The sequence below is a fragment of the Panthera pardus genome, unplaced genomic scaffold (genome assembly GCF_024362965.1).
Source record: "Panthera pardus isolate Hobbes unplaced genomic scaffold, ASM2436296v1 HiC_scaffold_26, whole genome shotgun sequence".
In the NCBI taxonomy this organism is placed as follows: domain Eukaryota; kingdom Metazoa; phylum Chordata; class Mammalia; order Carnivora; family Felidae; genus Panthera; species Panthera pardus.
Genome location: NW_026526832.1, coordinates 17900738 through 17928694, shown reverse-complemented (window position 1 = coordinate 17928694; position 27957 = coordinate 17900738). Strand labels below are relative to the sequence as shown.

At 53.0% G+C, this 27957-nt stretch overlaps 1 protein-coding gene across 3 annotated transcripts in view; it reads left to right on the top strand.

Annotated features, from left to right (window-relative positions):
* TOGARAM2 (TOG array regulator of axonemal microtubules 2) overlaps positions 1-27957 on the top strand; it is a 51131-nt gene that overhangs the window by 9762 nt on the left and 13412 nt on the right. For 2 of the 3 annotated variants that reach the window (XR_002079726.2, XM_019448497.2), the window contains exons 3-17: positions 854-993; positions 2898-3011; positions 4516-4791; positions 6468-6679; positions 7524-7714; positions 10685-10731; positions 13036-13202; positions 15642-15789; positions 15996-16157; positions 18219-18372; positions 18487-18592; positions 19361-19596; positions 21543-21701; positions 25813-25930; positions 26305-26399. Coding sequence is in view for 2 of the 3 variants with exons in the window: in XM_019448497.2 (XP_019304042.2) it covers positions 966-993; positions 2898-3011; positions 4516-4791; positions 6468-6679; positions 7524-7714; positions 10685-10731; positions 13036-13202; positions 15642-15789; positions 15996-16157; positions 18219-18372; positions 18487-18592; positions 19361-19596; positions 21543-21701; positions 25813-25930; positions 26305-26399 (2213 nt within the window). In the remaining variant the exon portion in view is untranslated. Of the gene's footprint in view, positions 1-837; positions 994-2897; positions 3012-4515; positions 4792-6467; positions 6680-7523; positions 7715-10684; positions 10732-13035; positions 13203-15641; positions 15790-15995; positions 16158-18218; positions 18373-18486; positions 18593-19360; positions 19597-21542; positions 21702-25812; positions 25931-26304; positions 26400-27957 lie in introns of all 3 variants that reach the window. The other variant, XM_019448507.2, reaches the window with a different exon arrangement.

Below are 27957 nucleotides of genomic sequence, written 5' to 3'. Positions count from 1 at the left end.
TCCCATGGAAAGAGAATGAAGTTAGGTCAAGAGCAAGAGCTGACAACACCCCAGAGTTTGAGGGAGACCAGGAAGAGGCCTGAAGTAGTCAAGCTGTTGGCCACAGGACAATGAAATGACTCTCTGACAGAAGTTTGGCTTGGTCAGTGAGGTGAGATTGAGGGCCAAGAACTTCATGCAGATGGAGATTGGCATATCCTGAGAGAAAACTAGAGAGCTGGTTCCGGGAGACCCCACCAGACGTCTGAGGGACGGGCAGAGTCATAAATCCCGACACTTGTCGTGAGGGCAGCTGGTGGAGAAAATGAATTTTTGAAGAAAATAGAAACTAATGGAGAAAGAGAGCATCAGACTCTGCCTTGATAAATTCTACCTTCCCCAGAGACCCTAAGGTGTCCCTGTCAAAGCCACAAGTGAATCCAGGTTAGTGGGTTTTGGTGACACTCTTCATAGCCAACTTTGGTCACAGTCTTGTGGCCTTGGCAGTTGGAATGTTGCAAGCGTCTAAGAGAGTCAGAATGTAAGAAAAGAGGTGTCCTTTTGTTCAGCAGCAGATTTCTTCAGTATAAGAATATTTCAATTCCTGATGGGCTTCCTGCAAAGTGGTTTAAAAAGTGTGCTATTTGGGGGTACCTGGGTGGCTCAGTCGGTTACGTGTCTGATTCTTGACTTCGGCTCAGGTCATGATCTCACAGGTTGTGAGATCGAGCCCCAGATCAGGCTCTGCACTGACACCATGGAGCCTACTTGGAATTCTCTCTCTGTCTCAAAATAAATAAATAACCATTTAAAAAAATGTTTGTAAAAATGTTTGTTATTTGTTCTCACTTCACTCAGCTGCTCCCTACCATAGGTCTCTGGATGTTACAAGCTGTGGACCTCTGGATCCCCAAGGACTGCGTTCACGGCCCAGGAAGTAGCGGCTGCCTCTGGACAACCTCCCAGGCACCTTCACTGATAGGGGCATGGGCACCCGTGATGCTGTCCCCCCAGGTACGGGGCTGCACTCTGCCTGGGAGATGTAGCCAGGCAGGTGGCCATGCCTTCCTGCCCTTGCCCAAGGCTCTCTGCCGGCTGTGCTGGCTCTCCATACTCAGCTTCTTGTCTGGGGCCTCCCTAGCCTGGGGAAAGGCTCGGAGTATTCTAGAAACTTGTCTGGGCTTTGCCTCCACTCTGTGCTGGTGGGCTGGCTGAGGAGCTGACCTGTTTTGTGGAGGGAGCACATGGATGGCCAGAGGACATGTGGCTGGGCCTCAGAGTGTCTCTGTCTCCTCAGCTGACAGGGCAGGATAATGGGAACAATGTGCCCAGCTCAGCGTCAAGAGATGGGGTTCCAGACCTACTGAATGAGCCTCAGTTTCTTTTGGAGGGTGAAGGGATCTATAGGTCCTGCCATGGGTGGAAGGGGTGCTGGTGAGGTGGAGAGCTGCTTTTCCCTCGGGAGGGGGGGTTGGAGCAGGGGCCCTGTGATGACTTGAGAGGAGTGTAGAGGACCCCAGAATGTCAGAGTAGTTCAGGAAATAGGTCATGACCTAGGGGCAGAGCACCCTGGGACTTTGCTATATTAATGAGAAAACAAATGCGTAATTTAGTGCCACCTTCAGATCCTGTCGGACATTAGATTCTTGTGGGGAAGTGGGAAGTACTGAAAACTTAAGAAAAACCTAGAAATCTAGAAATAGAATTAAGATGTGACTATGTGAACCCATAGTCCTTTCTAACTCCTTTGTTTTACCAACCTGGGGACTGAGACTCAGGCTAACTTATTTCCTCAAGGTCACACAGCAGACAGAAACAGGAAGGGAACAGACGCCCGACTCCCGGTCCTGTGACCTTCCACCCTGGGGGTGGGTATGCTGGGTTGTGGTGGGTTAGGGCCCCCTGGATGGTCCTGAGATGTGCCTAGGAGGAGTCATGGAGGCATAGGACTAATGATTCAGCTTGCAGACATTTAAGCTCTTCCTGAGTGCAGGTCCTCGAAAGATGAATAGGACATGATCCCTGTGCCTGAGTGCGGCAGGGCTGGGAGGGGAGAGGCAAAGAGGGGGGAAGGTAAGATGGGGCATGCCTGGGCTACTGTGGGGGCACAGAGGGGAGCCAAGGCTTCTCAAAGTACTGGGTGCTCAGTTGAGGCTCCCCCTCCTCGCTTCCTGCGTCTCTGCTCAGGGCCCCTCTCCTTGGGTTCCCAATCCCACACTGTCACTGCTTGTTACTCATTGTCTCCCCCACCTGCCTTCGGGCCTTGCCCAGGACTGTGTCACCAGGGACTGGGGGACAGAGTCCCTGACAGACAGCGTTTGATGAATATCCGCAGTAGGGATCAGTCAAATCAATTTGCTGAGTTGGGGAGGTTTAGGAGAAGATGCAGGGTCAGTGCAGGATGAGGTGCTGGAGGACTCCCAGGGGAGGTAATTGGATGCTCTGCCCTGCCACTGTGGGGAGAGGTCAGGGCCAAAGCCACAGGTCAGGGGGTTACCACTTGAGGGTGACAATTAAAGGCGTGGCGGTGAGGAGCGGCTCATGAAAGCAGCTAGTGTGAGAAGTGCAGTGGACAGAGGCAGGGCAGGGGTGTGGAGGAGGGGAGCCCTGAAGGAGGCTAAGAAGGTATGGAGTGGTTGGGTGGGGCTGGGGAGCTGGAGCAAAGCTGGATGGAGAAGACAGGTGAGTGTGAGAAGTGGGGATCCGGGGCTGGGAAGAGTGGGGTGGTGGGCTTTGGTGGGGATCGTGGTACCGCGGCCGGCTGGGGGTGGGGTGGCGGGCTCCCCTTTGTGGACCAGGCTCTGGTTTGGGGGAAGGGCCACAGAGACCCCCAGGGGCTAAGTGCTCCGACAGTCTGTTCCCCAGTCCTGGACTTGGTGCACGCTAAGGTGACGCTCTTCCCATGCTTCTGTCCCCAGCCAAGGTTCTGGCCCCGGTGGCCGTGTACCGTGGGAGTGTCCCTCGGACCAGTGCTGGGCCCCGCGCACTCCCGGGCGGAAGCAGTGACTCCAGGCTTCGGACTTACGGAGAAGGTGAGGTTGGGGGACTTGGCCTGCTGACTCGGTCACACCAGATGGCCTTCCAGTGCCCTGAGTGGCCTCTCTGGGGACTTGGGGCAGAGAACTGGAGTTCCACCAGCAGCTGCCTGATGAGGACCAGTGACCAGAGAGCAGGGCGTGGGCCTCATCCTGGAGAGAGGACATGAGTTTATTTGGATGTCTGGCTGTGTCCTCCACCTATTGGCAGAGGCTGTCTTTACTGTGGTCCTTGCTGCAGATGCCCCTTGGCTTTAGGTGGATCCTTTAATTCTGTGCTTCCAAGGATGAGGTGCACAGAGGGGGGTCCACAGGAACAAGGAAGTGGGGATCTCAGCATGTCCCTCACTCTCCTCAGGACCCAAGGAGAACCCATGAGCCCCGGAAAGACCAGGTCCACTGTCCCCTGGATGGGCATTCGGCATGCAGGGCGGTGGTGGGGAGGTGGGCACCTCTAGAGGGACAGAAGCTGGAGCAGTGATTTTCAGAACACTCATTCAGATTCCTGGCCACTTTCTGCTCTAACTTCCAGCTGCAGACCCCCCTTCTCTGCAGAGCTCCAGTCCCAGGGTTCTAGGTGGAAAGCTAGCTTGTTCCGGTTACCTGCCCTCTTTCAGGCTAGTCCCCTCACACGCCTGTGGCTGGCACCGACTTCAGCTTTTGCTGGGTCTGGTGCTGTCCAGTATCTGTGGCTTCTTCTGTGGGTCTCGTGGCTTATGTCAAGGCACTCCAAAAAATTGTTCTGTGTGGGGCAGAGATTCCAAAAGCTGGTCTCTGTTTGTTCTCCCTGTCCCTTCCACGGTCTAGGCTCCTTCAGGGCCCAGTTCAGACATCACCACTTCGTGAAGGTTTTCCAGATCCCTCTCCTCCTCCTCTACATGCACAAAGCATTTTATTGATACCACCCTTATGGCTCATATCACATTTTACCTTGTAATGAACCCATTTAGGGACAAATCTTATTTCTGTAATAGATTGCAAGTCTTTCAGTGATAAAGCTGTGCCTCACACATCTCTGTGCCTCCACTGCCTGGACAGTGCTTGGCAAATACTAGACGCTCGCTGAATGTTTGTTGGGTGAGTCGTTGGATAACCTGGAGTCTGCACAGAAGCACGATCTGTCCTGAGTCACCTCAACTTCTCTTTTCAATCTGCATTTGGTATTGTCAGGTATATCGAGTGCATTGGTTGGGATCCTGGAGATTGCCGGATGGTGGTCCCTGGGCAGAAGGCCAACCCTAAGTATTTGTGGCCTCACATCTGTGCTGTGAAAGGGCTGCGTAGCAAGTCCCCTTTTCTTCTCTCGAGTAGCTCATGACCCAGGTCTTCACAGGTACTGTTGGATGAATGAACTGACCCAAGGAGTGACAGTAACATTGAATGATCGGGAGCACGGGGCAAGTCCTGACTGTTCCAAGGAAGCAGCACCAAAGGTTTTGCCGATGCCTGGTGTCACCTTGGGCTCTGTGTGCCAAGCCTCTCCTGCTTCTATCTCCCCCAGCCTCCCTCCAGCCAGCTCCGAGGGTCCTGCAAGAGGAGCCATTGCAGCCTTTGAGTGGACAAGTGGACCCCGGCAACCTCAAGCTGGATGCCCCTCCAAAGGGATGGCAGGCCAGGAATGGCCACCCCAGGAACATTGGTGCCTTATCTCTGGGGCCCAACCACCCGGCACCCTTTTTGGAGTCTGAGGCCAACAGTGTGGCCCGGGATACCACCCAGATCAAGGACAAGCTCAAGAAAAGGAGGCTCTCAGAGGGCTTGGCATCATCTTCCCAAGGTGAGCCCCGGGCTCTGCCCACCTGCCACCCACCCACCCTGAGGCCAGGGACACCAGGCTACCTGGCCGTGAGGATCAGTAGGTATCTAGCTGGCAGCCAGGTTCTCTCCAAGCTGCTCAGGGTGAACCCACCAAGAGTCCTGTCAGCCATCTACCGGGGAATGCCTGGGCCCTGCAGTGGTCTCCCAACTAACTTCCCCATTCTCTCCCTTGCCTCCTTCTAGTCTTCTCTCCAGAGGCATCCTTTTAATTAATTAATTAACTAATTTCCAAGTCATACAGCTTCTGGAATTGCCAGACCAGTGACTCTCTCCCTGAGAGGTCTGAAGTCTTTTTTCTAGACGTGTCATGTCTTTTCACAAAGGTCTAGTGGAGGAGAAAAAGAACAGGAGCTGTGCAACATGCAGATAGGAAGTGATCTTGATTGATCAGGTCCCTCGGCAAGTGTGGCGGGACAGGGATCTCTGGTACCCCGAGTGGGGCTGGGGCTACCCTCACCACTCTGAGTTGGGGCTGCATTGGCCTCTCTGCACCACTGCCCAGGTGGGGCCCAAGGTGGGCATGCTGGTGGTGACGTCCCCACCTGGGTTGTGACCCCTCCTCACCTCCCTCGCCGCACCAAACTGATGATAGGGCAGGGCGGAGCCGGGCTGGGCAGGGTTGCGGAGAAGATATTTTGACTTGGTTGTTTTGATGCAACCACTTTGGAACAAGGAACTGGAACAAGATGGCCCTCGAAAGTTCAGTGCTAAGTATTTTCACCACTGCCAAAAAATTTGCAAAGACCATCCTGAGCTCCTTACTGTAGGGATGGCAGGGGGTGGGGCAAAGCGCAGTGAAGATGTCTGCCGGACGCATGAGGTACTAATAACAGAGCTGCAAGTGTGGTGGTCTGCTTTTAGACTAGGTCAGGGTGCCCCCTGTGTCAGAACAGCTACGCTTCCACATCATTAGCTGAAAAGGAAGCAGAAACAGAAGTAAGTTATGGGCCAGGTACTTTCTTGGCATTTTATGTAAGTTATGTCACTGAATGTTTGGACAACCCCGTGATGTGACTACTTTCATCTTACAGAAGAGCAAATGGGGAGTCAAAGATGTACCCAAGGTCACACAGCTTCTAGCCAGGATGGGACCCCACTCTCCTCACCCCTAGTCTAGTACTGGTAGATTTCCCTTCTTGCCTAGCCTGCCTCTGAATTTTGTTTTATTAAAAAAAAAATGTTTATTTATGTATTTTGAGAGAGAGAGGGAGAGAGAGAGAGGGAGGGAGAACACATGCAAGCTGGGGAGGGGCAGAGAGAGAGAGAGAGAGAGGAGAGAGAGAGAATCCCAAGCAGGCTCCTCACTGTCAGCACAGAGCCCAAAGTTGGGCTTGAACTCACAAACCGTGAGATCATGACCTGAGCTGAAATCAAGAGTGGGACACTTAACTGACTGAGCCACCCAGGCACCCCTGCCTCTGAATTTTAAATAGGTGACTTGGGCCCTTTCTACCAAATTTCATAGGAGGGGGAGCAGGCCCTCCGCACCGTCGGCTTGCTCGGCCTGGTGGCAGGGCGGGCCGGGGTGGATCTCCTTCTGTCCCCGGCCTGGCCTTCCATCCCTGTTGCCAGTATCTGAACTGCCCCCCAGCCCATGCTCCCGGGACTAACTTATTCCTCATCCTTATCCCGCAGTCTCTCTGGATCCTGTGGGAGGCCCCAGAGGAGTTCCTCTGAGGAGCTTCATCCCCCAGGCCACCTCTCAGAGGCTGCTGAGGGTGCCCAAGCCGATGCCCCCCATCCAGAGCATCCCCACCACCCCTGAGGCTGGCGGAGCCAAGGAGAATGGCCTGGATCTGCCTGGGAGCAGCCAGGGTCCCCAGGAGCTGAGACCCGGAGCCCAGGAGGTAAGGTGATCCAACTGCTCTGAGTTTTACCTCTTGGTCCTTCTGCCTTTCTTTCCACTCTTTACTACCCCTGGTTCCTGAGCCTCTAGCTTCTCAGACAGTGTCTGAGGGGCCGCCCTCAAGGATGGGGCTCTGGGTCCTCATTTCATCTTTCTGGCAGCATCCCAAACCTTCATGGCCAGCCTGTGAGCTTTGGCTGGCTGCCCCAGAGCTGTGTGACCACCAGTCCTATGGTTGGTGGTCCCTAGGCCTTCTCTGGTCTATATGTTCCAGAATTCCTCATGCTTCTAACCCTCCCTGTTATAGGCTGAGGGGCAAGAAGGCTGGGCTAAAACTCAGGAGACTTGGTCTATATGTTCCAGAATTCCTCATGCTTCTGACCCTCCCCATTATAGGCTGAGGGGCAAGAAGGCTGGGCTAAAATTCAGGAGACTTGGGCTCTGGTTTCCACTCTGCCCCTCACGGGCTGTGTGACCTTGGGCCAGTCACCCTTCTCTCTGGGTCTGTTTTGCATATCTATAAAAAGGAGGTACTGGACCAGACGTTCTTGAAGACTGCTTTCAGCATTGATGTTCTAGGATTTCCTCAAATGACAAGAAGAGAAAAATAAATAACAAAAAGGAAGTAGGGATGAGGGGGACCCCTGGCCAGTCTCCTGTCTTGAAGTGGTAAGGAAGCGCTGAGCTTTCTGGGGAGTTCTAGGGGTGTGTGGCTGCAGAGAGAAACCAGAGGACACTTCCCAGCACTGCCTGCCACCCCACGTGGCTCCTGACAAAAGGGACCACCCTGTATGAGGGGCCTGGGATGTGAGCATCCAGACCCTTCCCCCAACCTCCATTCTCAGGTGCAGATCTCCAGGCACTACCTGCACTGCAAGGATGAGAAGATGCACAAGTCACTGGGGGGTCTTGTGATCCCGCCCATCCCAAAGGCCGGGGTGCCCGCTGGGACCCCCTCCGGTGCACCTGGCTCCCTTCCCCACCTCCTGCCTCCAGGCCAGGATGTCCTCACGGGCCCGAGGGTCCCCCGCACACGGTAAGCTGCCCTAAGTCACAACTCCCTTGTAGTCCTCTCTCCGATCCCTCCAAGATCCGCTGAACCTCCACGCCAGCACAGGTCTGGGGCACCCGGGGTGTGAAGGGCCTGGCTCTCCCATGAGCCACAGACCTGAGGAGGCCAAGGCGAGCTGGGTGGTCTGGGCTTAGGAGACAATGTCTCAGCCTCCGTCTTCCACCAGTTTCTTATCTGTGGCTGCTGTGGTGATGAAGAAATACAATCTGTATTCATGGTAGCATATATTTTCTTCATTAACGGATGCTAAAATTACAAGCTTTATCATGTGTGTGTGTATGGAAGCAGGAGGGAGAGGTCCACAAAATTTTAGATTTTACAAGGGGTCTTCAGACTCGAAAATGTTTGGGAACTGATGGGGTAGAGGGTTGCTGTGTTGTTAATGAGTCCACATTTATGGCTCATAAGTGGGACAGACGGATCTCTTCAGATGGCCTAGAACATCTCCATGGGCAGGTCAGACTAATGTCAGAGCAAGTGTGTGTGTGTGTGTGTGTGTGTGTGTGTGTGTGTGTGTGTGTGCATGCGCTGTGCGCATGTGCACACGTGTGAGAGAGACAGAGACAGTGGCAGAGACAGAGAGACAAGAGTGAGAGGGAGGAAGGTCTCATTTCCTGCATAGCTTTGGGGCATGCTGTACTGAATTTTCCCATTTCTCTCATGCCTCCTCACCTCTCCATCTCCCATGCTGCCTTCCCTTCTGTCTGTATACATGTCTGCCTCCTTCTCAACCCTGGAGGAGTGTGGGCCTGCTCCTGGATTGGAGCTCCATCAACCTCTACTTCCTCACATTAGGCCCCTCCTCCTTTCTGCTCAAACATCTACTCCTTCCTTCCCTCAAAGCCGTTCCTGGTGGCTGGAAGGACTTTCTAGCCCCAGACCAGTGACCTTTACTCCCATCTCATTGCTCTTGACTTCACATCATGTGGGGCGTTGATGTCCTTGGAGTTTTCTCCTTCCTTGCCTTCCTGACTTTGAAACCGCTTCTTGACCTTCTGTGACAAGACCTTCCAGGCAGTCTCCCCTGTGCTCTCCTTTGTCTGTCTCTTAAACATGGCCATTCCTGAAGCTTGTTCCCAGCTCTTTGTACCCATCTCCTCGTTCTCCCCTGGAGGAGTCCTGTCTGTGCCGGCAGCTTCCAGGGATGGGTGTCTTCCTCATGCCCTGCTCGGCCTTGAGGTCTCCCTCGAGTCGAGCTCTGGATTTCCATCCTCCTGTTGGGCAACTCCAGTTTTGTCATGTCAGAGAGAGGGAGGCTGTGCCCCCGTCCCGACCACACGGATGGGGCACCTCATGTTTCCCCAAACTGCCTCCCTCCCATGACCTCCTGATGTCCACTGAGGTGCAGGCCTTCTCTTGCTTTTGCCTTTCTTCTCAGTTTTCACTCACTGGCTCCCTCTTGAGCTCCCTGACAGCTCTTAGCCTGGCTCCTGGCCCCCCTGGGCTCTGCATCCTAATCGATTCTCATCCACCGCCCTCTGTACCTTTCTTCCACACGATCCACATTTTTTGACTTCCTGTGCCAGCAGCCTAAAGTCGACTCTCCTTGGTCTGACATTCAAGCAGGCCCCCTGTGCTGCTCTGCAGGAACCTTCCCACCCCCAGACCCTCCAGAGCCCCTGGCGGCGCCTCCCCAACCCTAACACCAGCCTTTCACTCTGCTTTCAGAGCCTGCTGTCCTTTAATCCCCGGTTCCATGCCTCTCCTTGTGCTAGTCTTCCCTGCCCTCCTCCAGGAGGCGATGGGGGAAGGGCGTCCTCTGCGCTGTCCACACAGCAACCAGCCCACGGACTGCCTGACCACATCCCCTCCACTGATTTGTTCAACCCTTATTTAAACCTCGTACCTATTCTTTAACTTGGAGCACTACAGGGCAGAGGCCATATCCAGAAACCTCTGCAGCTTCCATGGTGCCAAGCTTGGTCCCTGGCATGGATTATACACACACACGATAAATATCTGCTCATTTGCTGTCCAGTTATGGCATGGATTTTTCTCCATTAACCCTGTGAGGCTAGCAAATAGGTGGGAAGGAGCTTCCATTACCATTTCTTTCATTCATTTGCTTTTTCATCCATCCATCCATCCATCCATCCATCCATCCATGCATTCGTTTACTTAGCTAAGAGCTAGTAAACACCTACTATGTGCCATGTGCTGTGGGAACAAAGCCAAACAAGACAGTCTCTGTGCTCTAGGAGCTCACGAGAGAGATTTACTAGTAACCTACTGAATCGAGGTCTAGTGAGGTAAGAACTAAGGTAGAAGGCTGCCCTTGGTTCTGGGGAGCCCAGTGGAAATTGATCTCGATTAGGCTAGGAAGCCTTCTTGGAGGAGGTGAGGCCTGAGCTGAGCTTTGAGGGCTGAAGGAGAGTTTGGGAGATGAAGAGGGAGAGATGGAGATGTTCACGGAACTGTCAGGGGTTTGCACGGCAGCACCGGTGTTTGTATGACACGGGCGGGTGAGGTTAGCAGGGTGGCAGGGCCCCGTGTGCGCAAGTGAGGACGGTGAGCTTTAGCCTGGAGAATGAGGTGCTGCTGAAGGCCTTTCGGTGTGGAAGTGCCATGAGATCTGAGTTAGAAAGGCTACTTTGACGACCACAGAGGGCAGTGCACACTGAGGCAGAGGCTGCTACGGGCAGTGCAGGGAGAAGCCGTGGGTGCCTGGCAGGGCAGAGGCAGTGGTCTGAGGTGTCTGGCCCCAGCCTGGCCTGATGTGGTCTCCCGGTCAGCCTGCCCTTGACTTTGCAGATGGAGTTACGTCTCCTGCAGCTTTGAACTCCTAGCCAAGAGCCTCTTTACAGAGCCGCCCACAGCCCCTCCACTGTGTGCCCCGTCCCGCCCACTGCCCCATCCCGGGGCTACCAGACCCCTCACAGCAGGGGCTCCTTCTTGCCATCTCTCATAGTGTTTTTTCTTCCCCGTTCTTTTAAGATTGGTTCGGGAGAGTGGGCCTCGGGAGAAGACCCCTAAATCTCTGGGTATGTACCCCCCTGCGCACTCCCACTTGCTATCTATTCAACTCCCTGCCTCCTGGACTGGGTGTGGGGGCAGAACTGAGGTTTGAGTAGGCCTGAGCATGCTCGGACCCGAACCCCTCATTTCACGGATGGAGAAGCTGAAGTCACCAGCGGTGCCGCTTTGGGGACCAGTGGCCCTGTGCTATGCCCGGCATGTGGACCCACACCAGCTCGTGAGCCAGCTGAGAGGGAAGGTGTAGACCCTGTGTGACAGAGGAGTGCATGCTCTGAGACTCTGCAAGCTGGGTTTTGTCCTCAGTCTCGGCACAGAGGTCTCAGTCCCGGCATATCTGCAAGTGGGTCCACATGGCTCCAAAGACGGAGCTTCTGACATGAGGGGCTGCCTCTGCATGGTTTTGAGCAAGTGGAGGAGAATACTCCTCACCAGACCGAGTGAGAAATTAAACCACATCCCGTGAACCCCTTAGTCAGCTGGCCCCAGAAGGTTTCAGCATCAGGGGAATACGGCCAACTAGGTGGCCAGTGAGAGGCCAAGGCGCAGAGAGGCTTCAGAAGAGGGAGCAGGAAGCTCTCCAGCCTGGTGACCTCACTCTGTGGAGAGGAGGGAGGATGAGCCCTGGGCAGGTTGGGGGTGGGGATCCCCAAGCCCGGGGATGAGGGCTGGAGGCCACTGCTGTGCTGACTGGCAGGAGGGGGAAGACTCCTGGTCCAGCTTTCTGGCAGGCCACTCTGTATAGCTTAGCAGATGGGTCCGCTGGCGAGGGGGAGGCTGTTGCCCAAGGAACCCCAGGGTCAGGACTCGAGCTGAGCCCGAGAGGCGGTCCTGGCATAGAAACTTCTGTGGTGGCTCTTTCCCCTGCTGTTCTCTGGCTGGGCTGCAGTGGGGTGACCTTGGGCAGTCTGGTGTGACAGCCACTGGCACCCACGGTGTCCCTCAACAGCTACCCCTGAGGGTGCTGTCAGGGGGTTGGGCCAGGAGACCCCAGTTTGTAACCACTCCTTTGTCTGCATCACAAGCTTGCTGCTTGAGAACTAGGTCCCCGGGGGCTTGGCGGCAGGGTCCAGGCTGCTCAGACAAGGCTTTCTGGGCCTCTCTTGGAGGTGGAGGTGAGGAGAGGGGATGCCAAGTAGTAAAGTCCTTAAAGGGCCCTCTGACCCTCCAGTTGTCAGCTGGGGATAACATTGCCCAATATGTGTAACACGTCTACCATGTAGAAGGAGCTCACATGGTATTGTCTGAAGCTGAGGGCTTCCCAAATCTTGTGGCATTCCTGCAGTCCTTGCCCTAGTTAGCTGGTACCTGGACATCTGTGTCCTCTGCCCTGCCCTTTACTTTTGGGCAAATGGAGGCTTCATCCCTCCTCCATCTTGGCCCTTGATCCTTCTCCTGGGACGCAAGCAGAGGGATCCTTTGTAGAAGGCATGGGCTGGGCAGAGGTCCAGGGTAACCTGGGAGCCCTCCTGGAGGTCCCAGATTCAAGACACCCCTTCCAGCCTCAGGTGGCCCCAGATAGTGGTCCCCTTATTTGCAGGTTCACCCAAGGACAGTGAGCTCCAACCTTTGTGAACAGGAGAACCCAGTTAACATTTCTTTCATTAAAAGAAAACTAATCCACCCCTGTCTTGCCTCCATCACAAGACAACATACTTTTGAAATTCATTGATTAGGAAAATCTAGATTAACAAAGAGATACTAGTGATTTGATGTCATTTGGAAATCAGTTTGTATTGTATCAATCACAAGAGCATCTGAAGGTTGCTGGGTCTCAGCTTTTCTGTCTGTAAAATGAGAGGACTGGACTAGTATTGTTGGTTCTCTGGTCTCTTCATGTTTTGTGATGAGGGCGCTCATTTTATTTTCTCTCTTCCTGAGGTGCACACCTCCCAGGTAAGACAGATGTGCATTCTCAGGAAATATCTTAAACTTCTTAGACAACAGACCTGCCCCCTGTTTCCTGCCCACACTTCCTCCCTCCCTTCCCTGTCTTATAATAAGGTATACAGTAACTATTGGATGGATGGATGGGTGGATGGATGGATGGATGGATGGGTGGATGGATGGGTGGATGGATGAATGAAAGGAGGAGAACATTCTATGCCTGCCAGTGCTGTTCTGTAGAGTAAATTTAACTTGGGTCTTTCGCCACAAGGAAGTACTGGGCAAAACAATGGAGAGAGGCAGTCTTAGGCAGTAAAATGTTGCACCAACCACAGTGTCATAGGGCCCCAGGACAGCCCAAAGGGATGAATACTGCCTCAAGGTGCTGGGTGTCCTCAGCTGCACTCTTGTTCTTGACTCCTCAGAGCCAAAACCTTCGGCTCCACCTGCCAGAGACAGGTCTGCTGCCCCTGAGAAGGCTGCCCTGCCTTCATCTCAGTCTGCTCCTACGCTGACAACCTTCTCCTTCGGCCATGCCAAAGAAGCCCGCCTCTTGCTCAAAGAAGAGGACCAGAGGGAGAGCAGTACCAAGGTATCTGGAAAGTGAGGGGAGGAGAAAGTTGGGGTCAGAGTGGACCACTGGATGAACACAAGCATGTTTCTGAAGTACATAAAAGTGGGGCCAGCTTGAGGAGGGCAAGGAAGAGCCCTGAGGCAGTTACCCTGGTACTTAAGGCTGGAACATATAGATGGTTTGGGGATCAGGACCGAAGAAAGGGAGAGAAACAGGAGAGAGGAAGAGAAGGGTGGGGGGAGTGGCTAAGTGAAAGGCAGAGTACAGTGGGGATCTGAGGGGTGAGATGGGGGAGGAAGGGAGGGCAGAAGGAGGTCATACATGGTTCGGAAGGAAGCAGGATGTGGAGAGTACAGAGGGGCTTAGGTGAACCAAGTTGAGTAATTTGAACCAACACCCAATATAGCAACTGAGAGGCCGCTGACTCAGAGGCAGATCAGCCAAAGGCTGTGCTTGACAGGCTGACAAATACCTTGCACTTCTAAGGTGACCTTGGTCCAGATGATTCTCTTCCCTGGTCTGGATGAATTTACTAAAACTTGAAGAGTCACTGTTATGGGAGATCCGTTCTCAGTCTTTGAAACAGAGATATAAAATACAAAAGGACTGCTGTGTGCATGAGCTATGTTAGGATCCCGTGATGATGATGATGATAAGGCCCAGGTGCCACAGCTCTCCCACACCAGCCAGGGCGCCAGGAATGAAATGAAGGCAAAATGATTCAGGGCCATGAGATGACCTCACCACCGACCCACCCTTGGCCACTCACACCCATGGTCAGACCTTGGGTCTCATGATAACTTCATCCCCATGGGCACCTCGCTTTCCAGTGTCCCCATCTCCTGTTGTTCTGGCTTCGTCCATCCACAACCCAGCCCCAGCATTGCTCCCTGATCTTGCGTCAACAACATCCTCCTTGAAATGGGACCACTCCCATCAGCATCTTAGTTCTCTGTTATTTCTGTATTCTTCGGAAAACCAGACTACTCCCTTGCCTGCACCCATTCTTTCCTGAGTCCACTGCAGTTGGGTTTGGGCCCCACTGACACTGCTCATGCCCAGGCCACCATTGACCTCCACCTCCCACATGCAGCACAGTCCAGTCCTCCTCTAACCTGACCCACCAGTGGCTTTAATGGCTTGTCCTTCTTGAAGTCTTCACCTTGGAGGGGAAGCAAGGGGGTGGTTTCCTTCTTGATTCTCTGCCTCCATCAGATTTCATTCCTTCCTGGTTCTTCTTGGCTGGCTCCTTCTCATCCTCCTGCCCTCTATACACTGGAGGCCCTAGAGCCCTGACCTCTGGCATCTGGTCTATTTATATTGACCCCTGTGACCTGATCCAGGCCAAGCATTAAGTGGCATCTATATGCTGAGGACTCCCAAATTTCTCTGTCTGGCCCAGACTTTCCCCTGACCTCCAGTAGCAGTTAAATTATATTACTAAGTGTGTATTCACTGATACTCTGCATTTCCATTTAGATATCTAATTATATTTCAAACGTACCTTATCCAAAACTCAACTGTTGAATCTTTACCCCCCCTCCCCAAATCTCCTCTTCTCCCAGGGTCCCCTCTCAGTGAATGGCAGCCTTCCAGCTACACTGGCTGAAAATCTTGGGCCCATCCTTGCCTCTGCTCTTTCTCTGTCACCCTACACCTCATATATCAGCCAAAGTGGTGGGCCCTACTTTTGGGACATGTCCAGAATCAGGCCACTTTGTCATCTTCATTCTTGCTGTGGTAGTGCAAACCCCACCACATGTAAACTCTTGGTTCTATTTTGCAACTTCTTGTGAGTCTTAAGTTGTTCCTAAATACAAAGTTAAAAAAAAATCAGTAACACTTAGGGGAGCCCCCTCACCCCCCAGTGGAAGTCAGATCATGTCACTTTTTGTGCTCAGAACCTCAGCGGTTTGCTGTGTCCTTCAGAGGACAAGTTCAACTCCCCACCAAGGACCACGGCGACTGGTACACGCCTGCCACCTTCCACCCTGTGTCCTACCATCCTTTGATTGGTGTGGTCCAGCCAGTACCCTCACCCCAACCACACCCAGCACACTCAAGCCCCGGGGCCTTTGCACTCTATTCCCTCTACTTAGCACACTTCTCCCCTAGAAGTCTGCATGGCCCCTGTTCCCTTATCTCATTCCTGTCTCTGCTTAAATTTCACCTCCTCAGGGAGTCCCTCTGGGTCTTCCTACTTAAAATGGAAGCCCTATCACCGTCTGTCCCTTATTCTCCTTCCAGTACATATCACCTGATGTTCGAGATTGGTCTGTTTGCTGTCTCCCCACTCCATGGCAGCCTTTAGGGAGCAAGGTCTTGGTGGTTGTGTTCATTCCCGGTACAGTGATGGCACACAGAAGCCACTCACATTCCCAATGATTGAATAAATGAAGGTACAGAAAACACAATTGGGTCCTCAGGGTAATGGAGTTTGCCTTGACCTTGTGCCAGATCCAGGTCACCATCTCCAAGTCTGCCCAGGAGAAGATGCGGCTGAGGCAGATGAAGGAGTTGGAGTTCCAGAGGGCACAGGAGCCGGAGAGGGAGAGGGAGCTTGCTTCCCAGAGCCTGGGCTCCCGGAGATCCCTGATGAAGGAAGGTACTGGGTGCCTAGGGCAAGATTCCCTCAGGCTGGGGAGACCTCTTGGCCAACCCCTGGGCAAGAGAGGGACTACCCACAGCTCCCCATGTCCCCCAACCTCACACCAGACAGGGGGCCACGGATGGGCCCGTGTCCAGAGGAGGACACTAGGGCCGAGGACAGGCGGGACCAGCTCCATCCTAGGGCTTTCTTTGCCTCCACAGGCCTCCTTCCCCTCCGGGGCAGTGGAACCTTGTCTGTGCCCACTGGGCTGAGCATCCCACGCAGAAACATGGGTGTCACCCTCAGGAAGCGGGCCAACCGGCCCTCATTACCCAGCATCCCTGTCAGCAAGCAGGAGCCCAGCTTTGCCCGCCATGCTTCAGGTAGGGGCCAGACCGACTGGCTGGGGGGCACACGTCCCGCTCACTGTGCTGCCTCGGGATGCTCTGGGGGCACGACAAAGGTGACCGGGACTGCTCTGCTTCTCCTCATTACCCATGTTAGAGTAGAGGGTGGCCTGAGGTGCAATCACCTTGCCAGAGAGAGAGGAATAGTGTGGGAGCCAGCCTGGAGACCCAGGGAATTGCAGCTGAATTACTAGGAGAAGGGCAAGTGTGTCCAGCCCACATGACTTGTCCTGGAGGGCTCACCAGTGCACCAGGACCACAGATCCCGTGGAAAGCACCCACGAGAGTAGCTGGAAACATCAGGAAGAGGAAGAGAGCGGTCTGTAAAGACCTTGGGTTCCTACACTTTGCCTCATAAAGTGTCAGTGTTGGATAGGGCTGGTTACAGCCTGCGATCTCAGGATCCAAAGGTTCTGTGGGATGCTCAGGAAGGTGCCAAGGGACAAAGGAGGCTCTGACCCCATTCTACCCGAGCAATACCTATTTTGCCTCACTTTTTTGTTTATTGCATAACCACTTGAGAGTTCAAGTTTGAAAGATTTTCTACTAAAGAACATTGGAAAACAACCAGCCTGGTTCACAGTTTCTTTAAGTGGGGGGTGTGGTGGGACCATGGTGGTAGAATAGAACACCTTTTTGGTGCCAGAAATAATATTGACTCACCCTTCTTTTCCATTCTCTTTCTATCCCTCTGATTCTGTCAAGCAGAAAGTCTAAATTCGGTGCTGGTCTTTAGCATGCCTCGCAGACTTGGAATCTCCTTTTTAAACAAAGAGATCTTCCTTCCAGCTGGAGGCATCAGAAACTGGCTATAATTTGATAGCTGGAGTTTATATCATCCTTTTACTTTTCTTGCAAATACCCTATTCTATGACAAAATAATATTTGTTTACCAATTACAGCAGTGACATAAATCTCCCTTTAGAATAAACTTATTTAAGATTCAAAAAGTGGGTCAGCTTGAAGAAACATGCCATATGAATAAAATTATAGGTAATTAAGAGATATGACAAATAATCGTGAAAGTGGTAATTGAATGGTTGACACTCAGGAGATATTGATCTAGATAATCCACTCCATTCATTTTACAGACAACAGGACTGAGACCCAGAGACCCAAAGTCCCCTAAGTTGACTTTAGGTGATGGTGGCCCATAGGGACTAAGATTTTGGCTAATGGCTCTTATCCAACACCAAAGCTGAGAGGAGAATCCAGTCTCTGAAAAGTCTCTGAGAAGAAGTAGCAAGGAAGTGAGGTGTGGCAGTGACAGCTCTGGGTTCAGAGCAGACCCTCTTGTCATGGCTCCGTGGAGGGACTGTGGGGGAAGGGGCCCAACCTCTGAGGCCTCAGTGCCGTGATTCAGGCATTGGACCAGATAGATGACTAAACTGCCTTCCTGTTCCACTAGGATTGTGTGATTCTGGCCCCGTCCCCAAGGAAGGAGAGCCTAGAAAACATGACCCGATTTTTAAACAACATCCCTGCTTTTCGGCAGTCCCTGCCGGTGTGGCCACATCTTGACCACGCGGGCCCCAGTTAGCTGCGTTGTCTCGTCTCCCTGCTTCCTCCTTTGGACCACTTCCCTGCCTGTGGGCAAGTTTGCAGAGGATGGAGAGTGGGGGGGAGGAGGACAGACTGATAACACAGGTTCCTGGGTGGGGATGAGGTTGGAACACAACCAGTGTGAGTAGGGGCTCCCTCCTTGACAGATGTATGAGCCTCACCCAACCACAGATAGGGTAGGGTTGGGGGTGAGTCACTGGCATGGTGTGCTTTGTCACATGACATCAACAGCATATCACAGGCCAGCTTGTTCAGAACCATCAGGTTGGCAGGGCCGGGACGGAAAAGGCCGACAAAAGGTAGAGTGCTGGGTGGTGTCCGTGGCCCCCCGGCGGTGAAGCACAGGCCCTGCCCTCTCGGCCCCCACCAGTCCCTTCTCTGAGCACGCCTCGTGCGAGGGGGGCTTGGGACGCGGCCAGGCCTGGGTCCTCCTGCTGAAATGCTCCCTGTTCCTTCTCTTTTCTGTGAGTGCAGTCAACTCACTCCCTGCGGTGCTTACCTTGGGGTCTCCCGAATGGGAAGAAGAGGAGGAGGAGATGGCTCTCAGAGCCTTTAAGGAGCTGAGGCCTTTCTCCAACCCTGAGCTGGGGCTGATGGATGCCCTCCAGTGCCTCGAGAGCAGCGACTGGTGAGGAGACCCCTTCTCCCCCTACTGCAAGGGGAGGGGTGGTGGCAGGGGCGCCCCTGGTCTGCAGGGCTCCTCCCTACCTGCCTGTGACGAGGTCTGGCACTCGCTTCCCAGGCAGATGAAGGAGAAGGGCCTGGTGAGCATTCAGCGCCTGGCGGCCTGTCATTCAGATGTCCTTGCTGGGAGGCTGCACGACGTGTCCTTGGCTGTGACGGGGGAGGTGAGGCCACCTAGACAGCTGGGCACTGTCCCCACCCTGCAGCCACTCCCCCTTCCCTGGTGCCCCTGTTCAGTGAGGGTCACATGGTAGCCACGGAGGGGCCGTGGCTCCCTCCCTGCTTACTTCTTAGCCCTCAGCCATGGAGGTGGGAGGTACCCGCCCATTTCTCAGAATGGAAGACTGGGGCCTGGGGTTTCCTTTGTTCTCATCGCTGGGTATTGTAATAATTGGAATCCTGTATGCCCATTTGCCACAGCCCTGTGTTGTTCTCTGTACTCAGATGCCTGAGCAGGGTTGGAGTGTTCTGGGCTAAATCTCCATCTTCAGGGAAGTTGTAACATTTCCCAAGGACTTTCTCCCCTGGTACTGGTCCTGGGCCTAGGCCGGGCCTGGAGAAACAGTGGGGCTCCTTCTTGGGAATAGACTATTCCAGTGGTGAGGGCGGGGCAGCTTGTGAAGACCAAATTGAGCATTATTTGTAAAGGTACTTTGCCGACTAAGTGTTGCCCAAATTTCAGATGTTCAAATTTAAAATTACAGGTGGAATTAATAATTATGGTGATAACAATAACAGTGTTTTTTAAGAAAATAGGGCTGTTTTGTCCAGAGCTGCTGCAAGGTTTTCGTTTCTAGCCTGGCAAGGCCTAGGCCTGCAATGAGGGTGGAAGTGGTAGGAGAGGGTGGTGCTGTGCCCTATTCTTCGTATGTTCTGGAGCCCTTGGCAGAGTCCAGCGGTCCTGGAGGGTCCCTCTCCCATCTTTCCCCTAGGTCACCAACCTCCGCTCCAAAGTGTCACGCCTGGCCATCAGCACCCTGGGAGACCTCTTCCGGGCCTTGAAGAAGAACATGGACCAGGAGGCCGAGGAGATCACCCGCTGCCTGCTCCAGAAGATGGGGAATACCAGCGAGTTCATCCAGAGAGCGGCCAACCGGTCCCTGGGGGCCATGGTGAAGCATGTGACCCCTGCCCGCTCCCTGGGGGCCCTCACCTCAGCGGGCATCTAGTACGTGCTGGCTCGTTGTGGGAGGGGTGGATTGGGAAGGTAAGGCGAGGGGAGAGCCCTGGGGATGGGAGGGGAGCGGGCAGATGGTACAGGTGCCTCACACATTTAGCTGGGGGAGGAAGACCCTGCTTCCTGGGGGGCTTCTCTCCCGCCCTTCCTGGGCCAGGCTGGGGATAATGAGGTGAGCTCAGGGCAGCTCTGGGCCTCAGCTGGGAGGGGAGAGCTGCTGTGTTCTGGGGAGATCACAGTGTCCGTGGTAATATCCTGGAGACAGGGCTGAGAGGCAGCCTGCAGCCTGTACCTCTCCCAGGGGAGGGGCGTTCTTTCTGATGAAATCCGGGCTATGAGGAGAGCAAGGCACAAAATGTTACTTCGGCTCACACCTCTTGGCATTTTCCTGGGCAGAGGAAGGTGCTTTCTACCATCGGAGGCTTTCTGCAGCCAGATTTGCTTTCATTTGTGGAACCAAAACTAAAGCAAAACCAAAACCTTTTCCCAAAGCCTTTCTCTCAACCCCAGAGCCGGTTGCAACGCTCCTGCAGGAGGCTTCTCAGATAGACCCCAGGCTGTGTTGTAGCAGCCATTGCCTTTGGTAATGGCACCAAAGCCCAGTACAGAGAGTAAGGGGCTCCAGAGCCGTGTCGCCTGTGTTCACATCCCAGATTGTTACTTGACTTCTCTGTGCCTTGGTTTCCTCATCTGTAAAATGGGGATAATAATGGTATATTCCTCATAAAACAGTGAGGAGTAGATGAATGGATTCATGAAGGAGCAGAACAGTGCCTGCCTTTACTAGAACATTTATTGAGTGCCCACTGGGGCTGTTATTAACTTGGGAGAAATTAATTGTACTTTTTTCTGGATTCCTCCCTTAGCACAGCTTCCTCACAGGCAAAATGATGGTAACAGTGGCTTATGGAGTTGAACCTATAATAGATGGAAGGTGTTCAGCAGGGTACCTGGCTCAGTGCATGCACTAATTACAAATTGAACCACCCTATCATTGTCGCAGGAACCAGGGTCAGGTGTCCTCAGGGCTGTGCACTTGAATTCCCAGGGATCTTGCTAAAATGCAGATTCTGATTCAGTTGCTAATGGAGCTGGTCCTTGGACCATAATGAGTAGGGAGAACCCAGAAGACCCCTTTGTGTTACACTGGATGGGACCCTGGGGGAAATAGGGGTCAGTGCTGCCTAATGAACTGTGGACACACAGGCCCTGTTGGAAAAGGTGGGAAAGAAACAAGTGGCACCCTGATGGGCTTCTCTTGTAAGATTTCAGGTTCCTCCTGTTGTGGTTACCAAGTCACCCATTGATCCCCTGTCCCTCCCTCCTGTCTCAATTCATTTCAACAAATGTGCAGTAAGCTCCCACCACGTGTGGGCATGTGCCGGGCACCAGCAGGGCACAGGATTCCACTGAGAGGAAGCTTGGTTCCAGCTCCCTGGGAGCTCCTAGCCTGGTGGGAGAGCCACAGGGGTGCACCTGTACTTCCCAGGGGACAAGGGGATATTCTGCCTAGGGGGCTGGAGAGGGCAGAGATGGAGACGTTGATTGGGTAGGATCTTTCTAGGTGAAGAAAAGATGGGGAAGGCAAACATGGGCTCAGGAAGGCACAGGGGTGGTGAGCCTTCAAAAGATACACCAGTCCAGCTCTCCCCTCCCCTCTGCTAGCCTCCAGCACCTTTGACAGGGACTGTGGCACAGCATCAGGTGGCTTCAGGTGCTCCTTCTTCCTTGTGTTGTTGCCATTGTCATCCTGGGTTCTATTGTCAGGACGTGGCTGCTCTTTCCTTGAAGATTCCCTGTAGCCCGTAGGAGACAGATTTCAGAGCCCATCACAGCATGAAGCATGGGTGCACAGGTGTAGGTCCATGTGTGGCACTCTAGGGACCCCACACTCCATTCCTGTGTGAGCCCTTGACTGTGATTTTATTTCCTTTCAGCCACCGAAACCCCTTAGTCCGGAAATGCACTGCCGAGCACCTCTCAGCCGTCCTGGAGCAGATAGGCGCCGAGAAGCTTCTCTCAGGCACCAGGGACAGCACAGATATGCTGGTGCAGAACTTGGTGAGGCTGGCCCAGGACTCCAACCAGGACACCAGGTGATGCAGGGCCGGGGGCCTGGGGGCTGCTTACCTGGCCAGCCCAGGGCAGATAAGACAACCAGCCAGCCCTGAAGGCCCTGGCCCCCATAGCTCAGCTTCCCTGGGGTCGGATAGACTGAAGCTGTTTGCTTTCCTCAGGGCTGCTGTCTGTCTCTGTGCATAGGCATAGCCAGGCCTGTAGGAGGGTCCACACTCCCTGCCTCCGGTTCTCCCTCTCTCCTGCTGCTCTCCCTCCCCATCCTGACCCACCCCAGTTCCACTCTCGAAGACCACTGTTCATTCCTTCCAAGGATAGTGAACAGATCATTTTTCATTATTAGGAATAGGGCAATGAATAAGAAAAATTAGGCCTCTGCTGTCCTGGATCTCACCCCTAGTCTGGGTAGGCAGAAAATAAAGAAATTATTATGATTCTTCTAGATATGGATAAAGGATACAGAGGAAAAACGCCAAGATGTAACGGAGAATGGGGTGGCAGCTACTTTGATTACAAGTCTGGGGAGATCTTTCTGAAGGGTGACATTTGAGTTGAGAACGGATGGGCCAGCAGGAGCTAGCTCTTTGGGGGTCTGGGGTGCGAGTGTCCCAGGCAAAAGAAATGGTACAGAGGCCCCGTGATGGAGGAAGAAGAAGGCTGGGCTGCAGGGTGCCTGGTGAGGGGGGAGCAGTGGGCGGGAGATGAGGCGGACAGGACAGGGCCAGGCCTAGCAGCGCCCCACGCGCCACGGCCAGGAGCTGGGATTCGGGCTGGTGTGTGACCGGAAGCCACCGGAGGATTTTTAGTAGGAGTGTGAGGAGATAATTCGATGGTGTTAAACAGGAGAGTGACAGAACCTGATTCCCTGTCTTGGAGAGCTAGGGTTAGGGTCCAGTTAATCACACTCCTTGGTTCCTGGGTCTGGTCACCAGATCTGGAGACCACACCAGCTCGGGGACTGCTCCACAGCCGTGTTCTGTGGTGTGCACCAGCCGGTGCCTTCACACCAGCCGTCCACGGGTGGGCCCTCCCCACTGCGACAGCGCCCCGCATCACATGCGCACATGGCTCCCTGATGGAGCAGAGAGCTGCTGGGAATGTGCCCTGGGGGCAGGACTGTGGTCAGGGGCATGTGTCCCCTGACGCAGCCCGAGCACTGCAGGGCGCCCGGGAGCACGCTGTGCCCCTCCGCCCCCCACCTGTGGCGCCCGTGCCCATGTCCTCGCAACCTTGCATTATCTGGATTTCTAATTTTCATTGATCTGATGGGTAAAAATAACAGCTCATTATTGTGTCAGACTGCTCCTCCCCCACCCCGATTACTAGGGTTTATGTTTCTTTATAGGCTCACTGCCCTTTTGATTTTTAAAAATAGTCTTTCTGGTGGCTCATTGGAGGATTGCTAGGAGAGAGGGAGCAGGATGGACGAGGGGCACCGGACAGAGGGCTGCTCCCCAGTCCCTGACAGGGGTACTGAAGGCTAGCAGAGGGTGGGGAGAGCTGGATTGGGGTGTCTTTTGAAGGCAGGGCCAACAGGATGTGGGTGGTGAGGCTTTCAAAGAGAAATCAAAGATGATGCTTGGGTTTTTCAACTGAACAGCTGGGTAAGTGTTAGTGCCAGTCACTGAAATGAGGATTATTGGTGGGGAGCCAGAAGGTTTTATAGATTTGTTTTTGGTTGTTGGTGGGGGGATGGAAATCAAGATCCAATATCTCTCCAGCTCGAATGTCCCTCTCCTTTCTGACCTCTCTTCCATTGCAGGAATTGACTACATTCCATTTTCCTTCTTGGCTCCTATGCCTCCCGGTGTCTGTGGCCCTGCACTCCCTGGTTCCGCTCTCCCTCTGTGGCCCCCTCTCTGCCTGCCTGCCACAGCAGTGTCTTCATTCTTGTCCCCCACTTACAATTCTCCCTGACCACTGTCACCACTTCTGTGGCTCCAGCCTGAGCAACTCTGATGCTTCCTAGGGTCTCCCTTCCCTGAGCATCAGTGCTTTACCTCTACCTCCAGAGGGCCTGTCACCAGATGTCCCACTGTTATCCTTGGGGCAGAGTGTCCCTCAATGAACCCATTGCCTTCTCCCCAAGCCTTTCTCTGGCTGTGTTCCCTCTATTGTTTTTTTTTTTTAATATAATTTATTGTCAAATTGGCTAACATACAGTATGTACAGTGTGCCCCTGGTTTTGGGGGTAAATTCCCGTGATTCATCACTTACATACGACACCCAGTGCTCATCCCAACAAGTGCCCTCCTCAATGCCCACCACCCGTTTTCCCCTCTTCCCCACCCTCCCCCCATCAACCCTTAGTTGGTTCTCTGTATTTAAGAATCTCGTATGGTTTGCCTCCCTCCCTCTCTGTTTGAAATTATTCTATTGTTAAAAGTCACTATTATTTACTGAGTCACTGAAGATGCAAAATGGAGACCTTCCTACTTTATTGATTCTAAGACACACAGTTTCCCCTGCATTTTAGTATCTTACAATCAGAGGCATCTCACCATTGCTGTTGGCCAGGCAGCAATTTTGATTTGGGTTTTACTATCTGCACATTTGCAAACTTGGGTCATTATTGCTCATAGCATAAACCCTTGAATTACAGTTTGCATTGTAGGAAGTAAACTATGAGGCTTTCTCTGCTTGTTAGCCTTTTATATTTATTTTAAGAAGTCACCGTGGATGCTCTGTGGGGACTTGTTGAGTTTAATTGCTCTCTAAAATGTCTTGGAAATATTACACTCTTATTCAGCATTGAAATGAAAAGTTATGGTGTATGAGAAAAGGTATGGAAATAGAGAGATGGGACATAAATTAGATATTAATGCAAACAGTCATCATGGAAGGAATAACCAAATTCCACATTTTCTTACAAGGCCACCACAAACCAAGTAGTTTACCCAACCTAAGGAGGGAAGGGCACTACCTAAAAGTAACGTTAACTCCGTTTCTGAGATAATACAGAGAAGGGTTGCCTTCCGACATGGGGCAGTGTCATAGAAGGCAGTGGAAATTGCCAGTGTTTTCTGTTTCTGTTTTTCCTTAGTGGAAAATAAGTCAATGGTGCATTTTATGATCAGTGGAGTCTTAGGTTGAGTGAAATACGAGAACGGAAGATGCTTTGAGCTCCACCTCCAATCAGCTCCCATACCCTGAAGTTTCAACTTTCTCGGCATGTCCTGAATCTGACCACCCCTCCTTACTCCCACTCTACCGCCTTATTTCAGGACTTCATCATCTCTCGCCTGGACTATTACGGTGGCCTCTTAGCAGGTCCCCTGCCCCCCTCCCCCCTGCCTTGTCCACAGAGACGCATCCTCCACACTGCTGCCAGAGACATAATCGACTTCAGTGCAATTCTGATCATTCTTCAGCTTCCCACTGCACGCAGGTTAAAGCCCAACTCCTTCATGTTTTGAGAAATTGGGTCGTACCTTCTCTGTATTCTATCCCGCATCTAGGTCTTGCCTGTTGTTTTCCAACCACAAGCCTGCTGACATGTCAGACCATATAATGGATCCTAGAATGACACCCCTCCACCACCCTCTTACCCCCTAATCCGTCTCAATCTTGAACTCCTACTCATCTTTTGTGTCCCAGTCTAAGGGTCACCTCTTCTATGAAGTCTTCCTTGATTCCCCGCCCCCTCCACCCAGCACTGTTCACCAGGTAGAGCTGACCACTTCCTCCCATACTGCCCCACTGCACCCTTCCTCAGATTTCTAGATGCCCCATACTAGAAAAAGTTAAGTACGTTTCAGTATAGTCATCCAAAGGAATATTATGAATGCACTAAAAAGGATGACATGGGAAGATGATTAATGATAAAGTGAAAAAAACCAGAGGCAAGTTGTATATACATTCTGATAGCAAAGAAAATGTATACGCATCAGAAAGACTACATGGAAATATGTAAAAATTTAATAGTAGTTTTCTCTTGGTAATGGGGCTTTGGGTGATGTTTATTCTTTTATGAATCTAGTTTTTAACTGCTCAATTAGCGATTCCTGTCTTCATTAGAAAAAGTATTAAAAACTCTGTTACTACAATTAGAAAACTTTTGTAAATCTGTAAAGCAGATTTATGATGCATTTCTATGGCTATTTTTTCATCCCTTTCTTTCTCTTGTGGCAGGTTTTATGGCCGGAAGATGGTGAATATCTTGATGTCGAACACGAAGTTTGATGCATTTCTGAAGCAGAGCCTCCCGTCCCACGACCTGCGGAAGGTCATGGCTGCCATTAAGCAGCGGGTGAGTCGGGGGCACGAGCAGGTCAGGGTGGAGATCAGAGCTGGGCCGGTCAGGGGAGTGTGCACTCCAGAGGCTTCCATTTCACTCACAACTCCTGCCTGGTGGGATAAATGTGATTTCCTTGCTCTATGCTCGGACCTGGTTGTGCTCCTCTCTGCCTGTGTCCCTTGAGTTGCTGGGCGTCCACACTGTCTCCTGTTCAGTGAGGATCTTGACCCCTGCCCTGACTACCAGGGCTCCGGAAGGCTCGGCTGTTCCCTCCGAGGCTCGCCAGGTGGAAGGGGTTATTCCTTTCCTTATGGTGTAGCCTGGAGTGGCCGGCAGTTCCCCAGAGGGCCACCCCTTTGGCTCATGTTCTGTGTGCATTTTTCAAGGGAATAGAAGACAGTGATGGACTTCCATCTGCCAAAGGCCGCAAGGTATCAAGGAGTCTGGTGCTGTGTGAGAACGGGCTGCCCGGCAAGGATGGGTATGGCTGCGCCTGTCTCCCTGCAGCTTTCATCGAAGGCTGACGACACAGACGTCCTGCTTGCCCTGGGCCAGGGGTGGCTCTGGGAGTCTGTGTGGATCTGGGCTACGGTGGAGACCTAGTTGGGTCTGCAGCACTCATGGGTGAATTTATAGGAGGTGTTCCCCACCCAAATCTCAGGGAGACCACATTGTGGGACCGGAAGCACTTGCCAGTAGAAGTTGGCCGCTGCAGTCTTGCCAAGTGGGGTGCAGTTCCACTCGTACAGGCGGGGCATGTTGCTGGCCAGGCCCTCTGTGGGCACTCAGTGTTTCTCCACCTGCTTAGAGCAGCACACCCTTTTGCCATCAGGGTGCCCTGCCTGGGACAAATTTAGAGGCAGAGCTGGGAGGAAGGTAGATGAGAGGGAATGGGCAGAGAGGCTGGAGGGTGGGTAGGTGCTGGGAGGAGCCGAAACCAAGCAGAAACCTCCTGATCACTGATGTGCCTGAAACTCAAACTTCTTCTGTGGTGTCGGGGAGGGATCATATCTGAACTCCTTAGCAGGCGCCCAGGAAAGCCCCTGTCACCTCTTTAAGATTAGCTTCCTGCTCTCTCCTACACACAGTCTCTCAGCCAGACCGGAGCAGCTCATGTTCCCTGCCCATCCCCCTTCCCCACCATCCTATCTCCTACTGAGCCTTTCTTTGCTTATGCTGAGCCACCTGCATCTAGAACATGCCTGTTTATTCTGCAAGACTCCACAAGATTCGGATCACTGTCACCGTCTCCCCGAGGCTCTCTCTGTGCCCTCTGTTCTTCAGTACTCTGTCAGCCGGTTGACCCACCTGTCTCCCATTGGTCTGTGAGCTCCTTAAGGCAAAGGGCGTGTCTTTCACGTCCCTCTTCTCGGTGCCCAGTACAGCTCCTGGCACTCAGTGGGCAAACAGTGTGGAGTGTAGGACTGAATGACAGAATGGATGGTGTTGGGCTCTTTCAGAGGGGACTTGGGTGCAGGGCATGAGCTCAGAGAGCCGGGTTCTGAGCTGGGGTGGGGGATAGGAGTCCTGTTTGGAACTGCTCTCATACTGGCTGCACTGGATCAGGGGATACTATAGCTATGTGCCCCCACAATGATAGAACAGGGAGTCTTAACATTTCCTTGGTCACTGGAGAAGGGCAGGGCCTAGGCAACCAGGGCTCAGGACACAGTCAGCTGGCAAGACCTTTCCTCACTCCTACATTAAATGTGCAGTCATTCTTTCGTGGACTCCCGCTTCTCGCTCTGATACCCATCCCCCATTCTTCACATGTTTTCTGAAAAGAGAAAAAAAGGCAGGAAGAGAGAGCCCTGTCCCCTGATGAAAGGATGGGCCTCTAGGCAACCCGATTGTTTTGCCCTGAGGAAAAGGCATTTCCAGAGTTCTGGGGCCAGTGTCCTCAAGCAGCGGGTGGAAAGCTGGGGGTGGACTAAGCTGCAGGTGACACTCCTGTCTCAGTTCCACCTGTCTGGGAGGGTCATGGGACAAGAGGTGCATCCATCTTCTGGGGCTTGCCCAGGTCAGAAGTTCCTTCTGCG